At 44.0% G+C, this 13,749-nt stretch overlaps 1 protein-coding gene across 3 annotated transcripts in view; it reads left to right on the forward strand.

Annotated features, from left to right (window-relative positions):
• Positions 1-319: 319 nt before the first annotated feature.
• DOCK10 (dedicator of cytokinesis 10) overlaps positions 320-13,749 on the forward strand; it is a 262,401-nt gene continuing 248,971 nt past the window's right edge. For all 3 annotated transcript variants that reach the window (XM_040639806.1, XM_040639813.1, XM_040639809.1), the window contains exon 1: positions 320-524. In XM_040639806.1, coding sequence (XP_040495740.1) covers positions 402-524 — 123 coding nt within the window. In that variant the 5' untranslated portion in view covers positions 320-401. The remainder of the gene's footprint in view (positions 525-13,749) is intronic.

Below are 13,749 nucleotides of genomic sequence, written 5' to 3' on the forward strand. Positions count from 1 at the left end.
CCCGGAGCCCCGCGGCGGCCGCCCCGAGCCCTCCCCCGCGGCCTGCCGGTCCCCGGGGCGACGGGGACAGCCCCGGCCGGCCAGCTGCAGCCGCCCCACGCGCGCCCCGCGGCCCCCGCTGCAGAGACGCCGCCGCCGCGCCGGGGCCGCTCGCCGAGTTGGCTGCGCGCGCCCGGGGAGCGCAGAGTTTGCAAAGTCGTCGCGAAGCTTCGGTGGAGGGAAGGGGGTGGGGGAGTGGGGGTGCGAGAGAGAAAAACCCGCCTCTTGCGAGTAGAGCGAGGAAGAGGGGGGGAGAGGCTCCGAGTTCCGCTTCCTGAACGGCGGGTGGGTAGAGAAGGTTGGCGCGGGGAAGGCCGGCGGGACGCGCGCTCCGGGCCCCTGCGCGAGCGGCGCGGCAGGCGATGGCCGGCGAGCGGACCCGCAGGTTCACCCGGAGCCTGCTGAGACCCGGGCAGGCGGCCGAGCTCCGGCACAGCGCCGCGTCCGCCGCCGCGGTGGCCGTCAGCAGCCGGCAGCAGCAGCGGGTGAGTGTGGCGTGTTCTCCGCGCCTTCCCGCGCGCCCGGGGCGCCCCGGGGCCCCGAGCCCGGCCTCCCCGAGCGCCCAGCGCGCCCCTCCCGCCCCTTCCCGCGTCCCCTCCGCGAGGCAGCGCCACCGACGCTTCCCGGCCAGGGGCGCGCGGGGGGTCCGGAGACACTCAGAAGCGCAGAGCGTGGGAGACGATGTGTGTGGGTTTGGGGGCTGGGGAGGTGGCGGGAATGTCTCGCGAGTCACATCGGCGCTACGTTGTGGGGTGCCAGGGACCCGAAGGGTGGGAGGTCTACTACGGAGGTCTACCCGTGGTCCTCCAGTCAGCGCGTCTCCCTCACCACTGGCGACTGGTGCGCAGCGAGGAAGGGATGTGACCCTGAGGTCCTCGCTCCGGCCGAGGCTGGGCGCCCCGCGTTAACGCTATCGCGGAAATAAATGTCCTTCGCACCGCCCTCCGTCCACGCGGTAAAAAGCCACAAACCACTCTATACTCCTCCAGAAAGGGCCCGGGGAACCGGCCGGAGGAGACGTGGGACATTAAGTATCCAGTGGTTTCTGGTATTTTTCTAAGAGGTTCACGGGGTTCTCCCGCCAAGATCGCTTTACTGGTTACTTCCTCGTTGAAACGCCTTCTAAGTTCTGGGTGATTTCCGCGGGAAATCCCTGGGTCAGCAGCCAGCCATTCCGTCTGATGCCCAAATCATATCCCTGTCTCTCCAGATGCTCATAAGTTCCAGTAGGTGTCACACTCCGGGGTGGAAATGTCAGGAGGGGAAAAAAAAAAAAAATCAACTCTGGTGGGAATGGGGAGCGAGTGGGAAGAGCGTTACAGTCAGACGTGGGCTCGACAGCCGTACTCTTGGCCTGCCTCTGCCGGACCGGAATCCCACGCTGTGGGTTTCATTTTCCTTATTACCAGGAAATATCATTAGGAATTAAACGGCTTCTTTTAGCAGTGTCAAAGAAAGTGTTACTCTTGCCAGTCACCCATGAAGAAAGAGCCAAGAGCTGCCCAGAGCCAGTTCCCACAGCCAGGACTTTTCTCTAAAGCCAGAGGTCGGAAAGTTGAACAGAACGGAAGCTAATTGCCTGGCAGAGGGAAGAGGCATCAGAGGCCCAAAAGGGTGGGGGTGATTGGAGGGTGGCCAGGGTTGGTGGCCAGGGTGCCTTCTCTTTTACTTACCACTAGCTGCACTCCGCAGTTACCCAGAGGTGATTTCAACTGTTCGCCAACCTTGTGCCAGGGGCTGCCCGTGGTTCTGATACTAGCATGCACAATTTCAGGGCAGGAAGGATAAACTGTCAGAAAGGACATTTGGGGAGGAAAAAAGGTTCAGTTCGAGTAAAAGTAGAGATAATAAGAAAATCTTCAAACATACATAGAAAATAATTTTTACTTTGGAATGATCCGTCGGGTGTGTGGATTTGTCGTTCTCTGCCGTTTACTTTACAATAACTTTATTTTGCAGTTGATTTGTTTTATTAAATCTCTGGAGCGATCTGGTAGAGAAGTGCAGAGAAATAAGTAGCATGCATTTGGAATAAACAGCTCTAAGTGTTGTTTTTTATTTTTGTTTTGTTTTTAAGGGGGTTCTCCTGAGTTTTGTAGTGCTGGAATTTCTATAAAGAATTTGTATTCTAGATACGCACACATTACTTTCTCCAAATTTATGTCAGGCTTGAGATCCTAGGGTATCTTGTCAAAATGAATAAGCTCAATGTTTTAAAAAGAGTCGGGGGAGGGGGCGACTCACTGGCAAAGGTGTCCGTGCCTCCCTCCCCTCACTTCAGCACCTTGGCCAACACTCTTGAATTAGCTTTTGCCAAGACATTTCACTGGATCTTACACATCTAGTCGGGCAGTTTGGGCAGCGATTTTGGCAGCAAGAAGACACGTGCTTTGAATTTCATTATACCAGGTAACTCTTAAAGGGAAGCAGGAAGGTGATGAGTTCTCTGAGTTGGCACCCACACTCAGTAGGATTCTGTGGGGCAGAGCATCCCTTTTGAACCTAAAACCTTCTAATTGGACTATGTGTGGAGACTAATCCTGGCTTACGTGATCCAATCCCTTAAGATCCTTTATGTTTGTTGCTTCGAGTCCTCAAATCCTCGTTGTCAAGGGAGAATATTAATAGGATAGAGGAAGAAGATTATGGGTAGCCCACTTCAATACAGTCAAGTAGAATTGTGTGTATTGGAGCAAGCTGTCATATATTGAAGAGCATTTGAGAGACACTAGAAGGTTCTATTGAGAACAACTGTCTCGCTGCTAGATTCATACAGTGCCCTTTCTAAAAACCCTGTTTGGGGGACCAAAATTCTCCAGAATGTTACAGAGAGATTGTTGTAGGGTTGGAACTGCTCTATCCAATAAGAATAGACAAGGTTGTCAGATTAACAAGGTAGTTGTGAGTTGCAGACCCCGAGAATGGGATAAGTGTATATCTATACATTCTTACACACACATACACATAGGACAGGAAGGCTTCAAAATGTGTGTGGCTTATGGAGAACACAGAGCAAAGAGATGCTGAGTGAGAGCAGCTGTCTAGGGGGCCAACTTTGAGGGGAGTTGTTGAAGAAAGTAGAGCTATAAGCCAGAGCAAACTTGATTTCAGTTTTTAACCCAAGGCACCATGGCAGGCTCACGTGCAAGCAGACACCTCGCCAGGGCCAACCTTGTTTTACAACCTTCTTAAGAACAATTAGGGAGAGATACCCGCACTCCCATGCTCACTGCAACATTTCCACAATAGTCAGGCTATGGAAACATGCCCAAATGTCTGTCGAGGAATGACTGGATAAAGAAAATGTAGTATATATCCCAACCTTTAAAAAAAGAGAAATCCTGCCATTTGAGACACTGGATGAGCCTAGAGGACGTTGTGCTGAGTGAACAAGTCAGACACAGAAAGAGGAATACTGCATAAACTTACTGATATGTGGAAACTAAAGTAGTAAATCTCATAGAAGGAAGGAGTAGAATGGGGGTTACAGGGGCAGGAGGTAGGGAGGTGGGGGGATGAAGAGATGGTGGTCAAAGACCACAAAGTTTCGGTTGCACAACATGAACAATTTTTGCAGATCCGACATACAGCATAGTTGACGATACTGGACTGAATACTTGAAAGTTGCTAAGAGGATAGATTTTTAGTAAAATCTTCTCAACACACACAGTGGTAACTACGTACAAGTGGTGGTGAAGTCGTTTAACTTCATCCTGCTGATCTCGTCACAATGTAAACATGTACTGAAACATCAAGTTGTACTCCTTAAATATATACAATTTTTATATGTCACCGCATCTCAATGAAGTTTTTAAAAAGGAAAAAAGAACAATCATAATAATACATAACAGTTATGAACAAAAGCCATGTATTTTAAAAAGAGAAATATTTGCTCCTTAGTTATTCTAAAATTTTTTCATGGAAAACAAATGAATCACAACTCATGCCAAGGCCCATCTCAGGATCGGGAAGAGTTTAAGTAATTTCCAGACACTCCGTTCATGATAGACCCACAAAGCAAGCGTCTTTAGAGCAGAATCTCCATTGGAAAATGATAAGAAATGTTTCTCCCATGTCAGTGGGAGAGTTTTACTGAGTGTTTTATTACTTTGGTTGAATATGCATGTCATGTTGGCCTCAAAGTTGTAATGCTACTAGTTAGAAATTCTTTACAGGAAGCTATTCTTTTAAAATGTATGAAGTATATTTGTATTTTTGTGTGAATTAATTCATTTAGATGGCTTTCTACAATTCATTAAGCTATAAACCTAGGATTTGGACACTTTTCTGCATACATGTTTGATAGCAAATTCAAAAGAAAAATACTTTTAAAGAAAGTAGATGACTTTTCTGCTAACACCATATTCGTTCTGTCACTTTGAGAGAAATGGAGCTTTATTTATGGAACGTGATTGTGTGAGTCCGAGAAATGGAAGACTCTGAGGAACAAATAACCATCTGGTCAATTTTTGCCTAAAGTCTCTTATGTATTTCCCAGATGGGAACCACTTTATGTGTATGCACTCCTGAACGCATTTATGACCTTTACTCTGTCGTTATGCAAAAATTCCTCTGCAAGTCATTGTTGCATTGTGACTAAGCTTATTAGCTTCTTTTATTTATTTTTATTTGTTTTTGAAGTACAGTTGACATACAATGTTATATTAGTTTCAGGTGTACAATGCAGTAAGTCTACAATTCTACACATCACTCAGTGCTTTCCATGAAAAGTGTAGTTGCCCGCCACCTGTCACCATTCATTATTACAGTATTATTGATTATATTCCCTATACTGTACTTTTCATCTCTGTGACTTATTTCCTTTGTAACTGGAAGTTTGCACCTCTTATTTCCCTTCATCTGTTTCATCCACACAACAGCCCAACAACGCGACAACCACCCCTCTGGCAACCACCAGTTCGTTCCTTGTATTTAAGAGGCTTCTGTCTTTTTGTTTGTGCATTTGTTTTGTTCTTTAAATTCCACATATAAGAAATCATAAGGTATATTTGTCTTTTTCTGACTTATTTCACTTAGCATAATACCCACTAGGTCTATTCCTGTTTTTGCAAATGGCAAGAGTTCTTCCTTCTTTTTATGACTGAGTAATAGTCCATATATACATATATATATACACATATATGTGTATGTATCTATATCTATATCTATCTATATCATCTATATCTATATCTTCTTTATCCATTCATCTGTGGGTGGATGCTTGGATTGAATCCATATCTTGGCTATTGTAAATAATGCTTCAATGTACAACAGGATGCCTATGTCTCTTTGAATTTGTGTTTTCATTTTCTTTGGGTAAATACCCAGTAGTGGAATTACTGGGTTGCATGGTATTTCTGTTTATTAACTTCTTTTAAAGAGGAAACGTCCTCCCAGAAGTGATTGTACTTACCCAGTATGGGTGTACGCAGAAAACATAAAGGATAAGTGGTTGAGAAAGGACAGTATTGATTTCAGTAATCACAAAAGTTCCATATCCTTCCTTTCCTTTGACATTTTTTAACTTCTTCTGTGCTGCAGTGATACTACTTTTGATATTTTAGGGAGCTTTGAGTAAGAAGCAGAACTCTGACAGACCAAAGATCTTGGGTTGAGAAGTAATGTCTGTAAACATGTTTACAGGAGCAGACGGAAGAATTTCCTCTCCTCTGAACTTTATGGTATGTAATGCTTGCGAGTAGGAGGGGCTTCAGACACTTGAGTGGGAGATACTAGAATTTCCACTAAGTTCTATGCTGGGAGTGAGAGCAAGTGATAGATGCAGAAAGTGATACTGAATGAAAATAGAACACTTGTCTCACTGTCCGCAGCTCGGGTTCAAGCAGGATGCGGAGTGAAGGCCTGTTTGTTCGGCGCCCACAGCACAGTCTCGTTTGGTTTGGTTTGGTTTTGACAGGGTTCTTCATGACAAAGGTGTTAAGACCTCAGCAGAACTCATAATCACACGGCTTATGTTGTTTGTGTTCCTTCATGAGGAACGTCCCTGGCCTGGGGATGAAGTCAACACAAACTTAGTTTACAACATCAAGGTTGAATGTTACTGATTGTATCGACTACAGTTTTTTCTTACTTCTCAAATGCATTGCAGAAGTGACTTTGAAGATAAATGGTAACAACAGTAGGATCCAGACAACTTCTAGATGGGACCAAAACCATAAGAATGAGTGTGGTTCTGGCTGTCTTCTTCTTCACAACGATTTTCCCTGAAGCTTCACAAAGAAAAAGAGCAGGAATACATGTGTTAGGATAAACCATTGATGGAGAACCCACGAAGTGCCTGGCACGAAGTTCAGTGTGTAGTTCTCTGAGCCGTCCTATCAGGATGTGATTATTGCTAAAATTTACAGAGGAAGCCATGGAGACTCATAGGGTTAAAGACCTCACCCTTAGTTAAGGAAACTCTCTTGCATCCTGAATAGTAACTAGGAGAGCCTTACCTTCCAGTTCCGTAGTGGCCTCCAGCAGCATCTGTAGACTGGAAGGCTTGAGGACTTGAATCTGCTTGATGTTGCACTCTGATTGTTAGTCTGATAATTCTGATACTCATCAGTGCCTACTCCAGCTTTCCTCTGAGGTTAGAAGCCAGAGCAGAAGCTGTTCCAAGTACCTATAACAATGGGTAACCCACCAGAGCTCAGTTGTGAAGTCCTTCAAATATAAACTTGCTCAGCCATCCCTGTGCTGTCTATCTGGCAAAGTCATACGCATATTGTGAAAGAGGATGGGGTTATTTCTTCTCAAGTCGACTTCTGTCTAGGACAGCCTGCTTCTCCATCGCGATCACTTCACCCCACTCCTGCAAGTGCCTGAAATTTTCCAGTGCATCACGTGTCCTTGAGCACATGTTTTCATTTAACTAGGTTGTGTTGCGGTTCTTTTTTCACGCACTTTCTTACTCAAAGGGGTGATTCGAAGCGTCTTACAAAGATGCATGTAAGGCAACAATGAAAAATATAGCGAATGAGGGGGTAAATAGCAATATTAGCAACAACAAAAAAGCAGTATTAGGAAAGTTAGGTGTTGCCAAGAATAGGTTAACGAAAAAGGATTCGTGAATACAACGCATAACCATTAAGCCCCACAGTCTTGCTAAGACTGTTTCCTAGTGGCCAAGTCGAAAAGGAAAACATCATCAGCCGTGAGATTAAGAGGTCTGCAGTGTAAAATAAAATATTTTGCTCCACACGTGTTCGGCTTTTACTTATACTGAGACTCAAGAGACAAGACATTTTTTTTTTTTCTGTGATTATTCATTCAGGGCAGTAGAGATTCCCTTAGAATGTGGGCCCTGGGCCAACAGCTTTGGCATCACCTGGGAGCTTGTTAGCAATGCAGAGTCCTAGTCCCCAGGGCAAGTCTACTGGAAGAGAACATGTATTTTAATAAGATCCTCTGGTAATTTATAAGCATATTAACATTTGAGAAACACAAAAAATAAGCTACAACTGTAGCCATAATTTTGCAGTGTATTGTCGAAGGCAATTGGGTGAGGGTCCAATACAATACAGTTTATTCTGTGACTCTTTGAAAGAGTTGCTTGAGGCAAAAATAAAGTGTAGATCACCTAGAAATGTATGAAAATGGGATCGGTTCCTTGCTAAGTGACTTTGGAAGGTCCCTTGATCGTTTCTGTTACATTGTCTCCTTCATGCAGCACCTTAACTGTAGTGTAATCTTACACTTCCAGGTTAAGTAAAAAATTCCATAGCATATGTGAAATAGTCACAGTCTGAATCTGCAAAAGTCCTGACCCCAGTTACAGCCCTAAAGATGAGTTCCAGGGTGAGGCCAGTGTTCCCCTGCTTACCAGAGAATTTTAAAGCAGGATCACTAGAACTCACGAAGGACATGGAATAAGGAATCACTGTTGCTTTATAAGATTTATGTCGCTATCATTGAGACCGTTAGTGATTTGAAAAAAATTGGTTATACCAGCAAATCTGATTGCTGGAATCAGAAAATCATGAAAGGTTTTGTTTTGTTTTGTTTTTTCTCTCTTCTAGTCATTGAATCTCAGAAAAACATGATGTCTCTCCTTCACATAGGAATGTTCTACGGATGGAACTCTCTGGAGTTAAAGGTCTAGATTCCCCCACGTGTTGTGATGCTCTCCAGGTCCCTTTGACTGGCTGTCTTTCAGCCTGTTTGGGGATGCGCGTTCCTCTCTTCCACGTTCACGAGCACTTTGAACAATCTGGCCAATTCGGGAATTGGTCTAGGAAATTTCAGAGCGTGTGAGTCTGGCAAATAGAATTCCAACCCTGGCTCTGTGAGTCTTTGTGAAGGCACGCCTCCTTTTGCGATCTCTGTTTTCTCATCTGGGAAATTAGGGGATTTGATGATTGGGTCCTTGCATTTGCTGTTCCTCTGCCCCAGAGTTCTCATGGCTTCTCCTCCTCTGTCAGGTTCTCCAATGTCCCCTTCTCAGGAAGGTCGTCCTGCGTCACCAAGTGGAAGTATGTCCCGCAGCCTTCCCTCCCCTGCAGCCTTCTGGGTTCCATTACTGCTCTTCATTTTCCTCGTGGCTCCTACTGCCGCCTGAAGTAGATCTTTTTACTTATTTAATTTCTTGTTTCTCTTTCCCAGACTTCCTCCTTTCAAACAGATGTGCCGTTGAGAGAAGGAAAGGTGTCTATTTCACTACTTTTAGACTCTATTTACTATATGAAAGTAAGAGAAGGGAAGAGTCTCCTTTTCACTGCAAATGAGGTGCTAAAAGCAGCATCAGGAGAGTGGGCTGGTCGCACATCAGTGAGCGACTGTAATGGAATTGTGACTTACAAATGGCCAGTTTGTCAGCGTCTGCTACTGACGCTCCTTGAGTCATCTTCACAGCGTACTCGGGAAGACGGTGAGCACGTCCTGTGTGCCAGGTACTTGACTCGTACAATCTCTTTTAATCCTCATGACAAGCGCTCAACAAAGGATTTTTATTCCTATTCTAGAGACGAGAAGGAAGATGCCTTGAGGTCGGGCTTGGCCCAAATCAAATGAGGAGACACTGATGGATCCCAGAGTCACAGGCAGGTAGCCCAGCTCCAGAGCTGGTGTTCTCCACAGCTGCTCTGTCCCGAGGACCAGTTCCCCCAGGCAGGCAGGCTGGCAAGCCTCATTACACATGCAGTTAGCAACCAAGCCAGAGAGAGCAAAGACAGAAAAGGAAACCCCAGAGTACTCGCCATAGGAAGAGGTTTTGAAAAGGAGCTTCTTAACAAGAGAAGACCTGTGGCTACTTTTGCTCTGCTCAACTATCCCTCATTCATGACATCTCAATGATGCAGGATATCAGGCATGACTCTAGCTTTGGGCACTGTATCCATACTCAGTCGTTTCCCTAGGACAGGACCGGCATGGAGTGGGTTAAGCTTTGCAAACAAAGCCTCCTTCAACTGTGAAAGGGACATCTTTCTTTGATTCTTTTTCTTCTATAGAAATACATTTCTGGCACGATCAGCATGGAGTAATTGGGTTGCAGCATTACATCTGCTATATTGTCTTCTGTAGTCTTGATTTTGATGCTTGTGTTTACAAATGAGCGGAGTTTTTTCCACTGAAGTGAGATTTGTTTGCTCTTATCTTTCACTGCAATGTCAGTCAGCTGGAAAGAAATGGTTGTGTTTGCTGGACACGACATGTTGACCTACATTAAATGATGTAGAAATAATAAAATTTAATGAATGTGACTGAGTTAGTGGCAATAGAGAAAAACACTTGCCTTTGAAAATGTTAATATTTTGCAATTGGACTGAAGTGGAAACGCCTCTGAGACTAGAAGAATTAATGGACCCAAATTAGGCAGAGTTCCTTTAATTGCGCTGCTAAACGTGAAAATAGTCAGTTTTTCTAATTCAATTTCAACATACCACCTCTCCTGACATGGGATTTGGGAAACTTGGCAGCTCTTTAAGCTAAACACCGAAATGGCAGAGTTTAACAATAGGTCTGTTTAAAAAGATGACACCACTTATGATGGCACAAAGAGCTTTTCTTTATGTAATTATTCTAGTAATTGCCAATTAAAGTGACTAATTAAGGTTGTCAAGATGGCCAATGACTTTGGCCTTTGAAATCACACATTCTATATAAAGAACACAGGTGTGAACATTTGACGTGGCAAACAAGCAAACAAAAAACTTGAACAAAATTTACTACTCAATGAAATGTGATAATTAAATTATTTTGAACATCCATTGTTTATTTGATTAGCTCTTAAAAGTCTCTTTGTCACTGTTCTTAGAACGAGAAAATGGAAATTGTTTACAGCTGAGTAACCTTCACAAAAATGAAGAGTGATGTGAAAGCCCAGTGACTTTTTTAAAGAAGAAAATTCATATATGGATACCTAATATTTAAAGTTATTTATGTTTACACTTTTACATTATTTATTTAAAAATCAACATTAGGGGCACCTGGGTGGCTCAGTCGGTTAAGCGTCGACTCTTGATTTCAGCTCAGGTTGTGATCTCAGGGTCCTGGGATTGAGCCCTGTGACAGGGTCTACACTGGGCGTGGAGTCTGTTTGAGATTCTCCCTCTCTTTCTGCCCCTCCCCCTGCTCTCTCTCTCTTTCTCTCTCAAATACATAAGTAAATAAATCTTTAAAAAACACAAAAACCTGACATTTATTCAAAAGAAGATTTCATTTCTAAATGAAAAGTATTCCGGTTTGCTTTAAAGCGTATCTACATACGTAACTATAAGTTTTCTCTGTGTGTGAAAATATTAGTAATAAAATTTATTGGCACACTGATACGAACAGAGGGGTTCTTTCAGGACCTTTCTGAGTGCTAACATGAAAGGTTCATTTATTAACTTCAATTTTTTGAGGTCAAAACCATTATGTGGCCGCTATTCAATTGATTTGGGGAAAAAATGTATCTTTTTGCCATTAGGAAGCAGTGGCTTCCAGGCTGTGTAACCCTAAGTCTTTAAGCTTCCTTGGGTTTTAATTTCTGTGTCTTTAAAGCAAGAAGGTTGGACACTGAGACCTTTAAAGATGCTTTAGTCCTAAAAATCTAGGGAGTTCTTATTCTTTCAAAGAGGCTTTCATATAGGATTAAAATATACATATATGTTTTTCATTTTAACAACCCCATTATTGATTAAGATATCTGATTTTAGCAACTGGAAGAATTGGTTCAAATAGGCTACAAGCAGATTTGGTTTTCAGCAGTGAAAGTGGTAGCACCAAGTGACTGTCCGAGGATGTAATGGAGGGAATGTTCGTACACCCAAAGAATGGGCCAAGCGGATGAGAACTGACAAGGACAGTCAGCAGTGACACCGGTGTGTGAGACAGGTTCTTCCAACCTGGAGCAGGGGTGGGAGGGGGCTCCAGTGCAAGGTTGCAATCTCATTTCCCTCTTTGCCTTCCTGNAAAGACCCATCTGCGTTAGGAGAGGGAGCTTTCCGGTTCTCATGCCCTGGTGTTTGGCTTACAGACCTGGCCAGGCTCCTCCCAGCCCCCACATGCCCAGAATATAGGGGAGTGGTGGGGAGCGTTTGAACTCCACATGTTCTCCCTGCCGTCAAAAAGGCCAGAACCACTCTCTTGCTAGTTCTCTGTCTATTTTTTGCCTCTGCCACATCCTCTTACATCTGATAAAGGTGGTATTATCTGTCTCTGCCCTAGTATGATTTCATAGGTATTTGAAAGACAGCAGAATCTTCTTTCCCAAATTGTTCACCCAGCAGCCTGATCCAAAACAAGGTCCAGGGTATTTTATTGAGCAGTTGGAGATCAACCTTAAATACACAAGATCGCCATTGACTTAAATTCAGGCCAAAGGGAAAATCCATTCCCCAGCAGGAGTACCTTGGAAAGGACCTGCATCCCTTGGGACAAAAGGGCATAGATATGGGAGACTAGTGTTCTCATCACTTTGCTGGTAGCTAGTCTGATCTCTGGCACAGTTAACCACAGCTTACATGACCCTGGTCCCTGTTGCCTCTCCTGGACCAGGGGGACCACGTGTGGTTTTGCCTGCACATTTCCAATACTGGAGAGGCCTTCAAGGATAGGCAGTGTGGTTATTGGTTTCCGTGTTCCTGGGGCAGCAAAACGTCTGGCACATAGTAGGTGTTTACTGAATGTTTGTTAAAATGTAAGAAAGCATGTCCCCCTTGGACATGGCAGAAGTACAGGTTGGGCGTGCGGAAGGAAGTCTAAGTGCCTGGTTTGCAGTAAAGAAGGTCTCAGGTACATTCGAGAAGAAACACTTAGGCGATCAAGTATCAGCATACAGTATCTGCTCCGTAGTCATAAACTGAATTGAAGTAAACTGAAAGGAATCGAATTTAAGATTCCCACAAAAGGCTATTCAAAGACAAAAAAAAAAAAAAATTAAGTGTTGGTTGGCATGAAGGTGTGCTCTTGAATAAATAAGGCTCAGCTGAGCAGGTGTTAACCATTGTTCCAGTGCCAGCTCCTTCCCTTGTGGCACCTCGCTGGCCCACACAGGCCTCACTGTTTGGCCAGGGATGTTACCGTCATTCCCAGTGACGCTCTCGGCAGTCACAAGTCTGGGGCAGAATACAACTCTGCGCTGGGTGCCGAAAACGATGGATTAAAATTCAGGAAGCGACAGAATGTTGGCAGCGGTCCATTCCCAGTCCCACGATGGACAGTGCTTTATATTTTCAATGAAACCCTTCATGTATCACCAAAGCTATACGATCTTATCAGTGTATGTTTGTGCTAGTTCAGTTCTTAAAAACTCTGTTTTTTTCCTTGAGGTCAGGGAGCTTTCCTGACACTGTTTCAAGATACCATAATAACTGCTCTATGTGGTTTTTTTTTTAATTCCAATTTTCACTTAATAGTCTCTTTTTACATCTATACTTTTTAAAACTCTCATGGCTTTTATTAAATTAATAACTCAAAACCTAGAAAATAATGAAGAAAAAACTCATGATAACAACTAGTAACAACTCTTGGTGTGTTTATTTGAAACAGATTTCTGTTGACAAAACTATTCTTTGACACACTTTTAAGCTAATACTGAACGTTTAAGTGTTTGATGTGCGTAAAGTGATTCAAGTTCAATTTTGTCCTGAGGATTCTTTCTTCTGGCTTTCACGTCTACCAACACCACATGAAGTATATATTCTGAGTGAGGAAAGAGAATTGGCACTGCATTTCTTGGCATCCTTCAACTATAAACATTTAGACCTGAAGGATAAGTTAGTCTAAAACAGAAAAGGAAACTGAATCACAGAGAGGTTTCAGTGGATACGGTCAGGGTCGCAGAGCAAGGCCACGGATGATCTCAGACCCATTGCCTTTTGTCCTTCAGCTCAGTGCACCATCTGCAACCATCAGTATTATTTACTATCATAAAATAAAAGTCCAGAATTTTGCTTATGTCTCCACTGGACTTCCCAGTAAAAGTGAGTAAGCCTTCGACCCAAATACAGCACTGCCGTCAAAGAAGTTTAAACAGTACACGTGTGGTTTACTTCTTGAGCATGTGAGGTCAGCATTACCTGTTGTTTGTCGAGACTCTGTGACTTAATGTTTGGTGGCGGGTTGAAACTGTGTGCCTCTGGTTTGTGAGTGTAGGGAGGGGTGCCGCTGTGTCCTTGGGCTGGTGTCATTCCTGTGAGCTGGCACGATGCCTTTTGTTGCTGCCTCTGGTGATCTGAGCAATGGCGTGTGATCTCTGGTGTCCTAAAAAGTGATCAGAACTTG

Source organism: Ursus maritimus, unplaced genomic scaffold (assembly GCF_017311325.1).
Source record: "Ursus maritimus isolate PB19 unplaced genomic scaffold, ASM1731132v1 scaffold_1, whole genome shotgun sequence".
Taxonomy (NCBI): domain Eukaryota; kingdom Metazoa; phylum Chordata; class Mammalia; order Carnivora; family Ursidae; genus Ursus; species Ursus maritimus.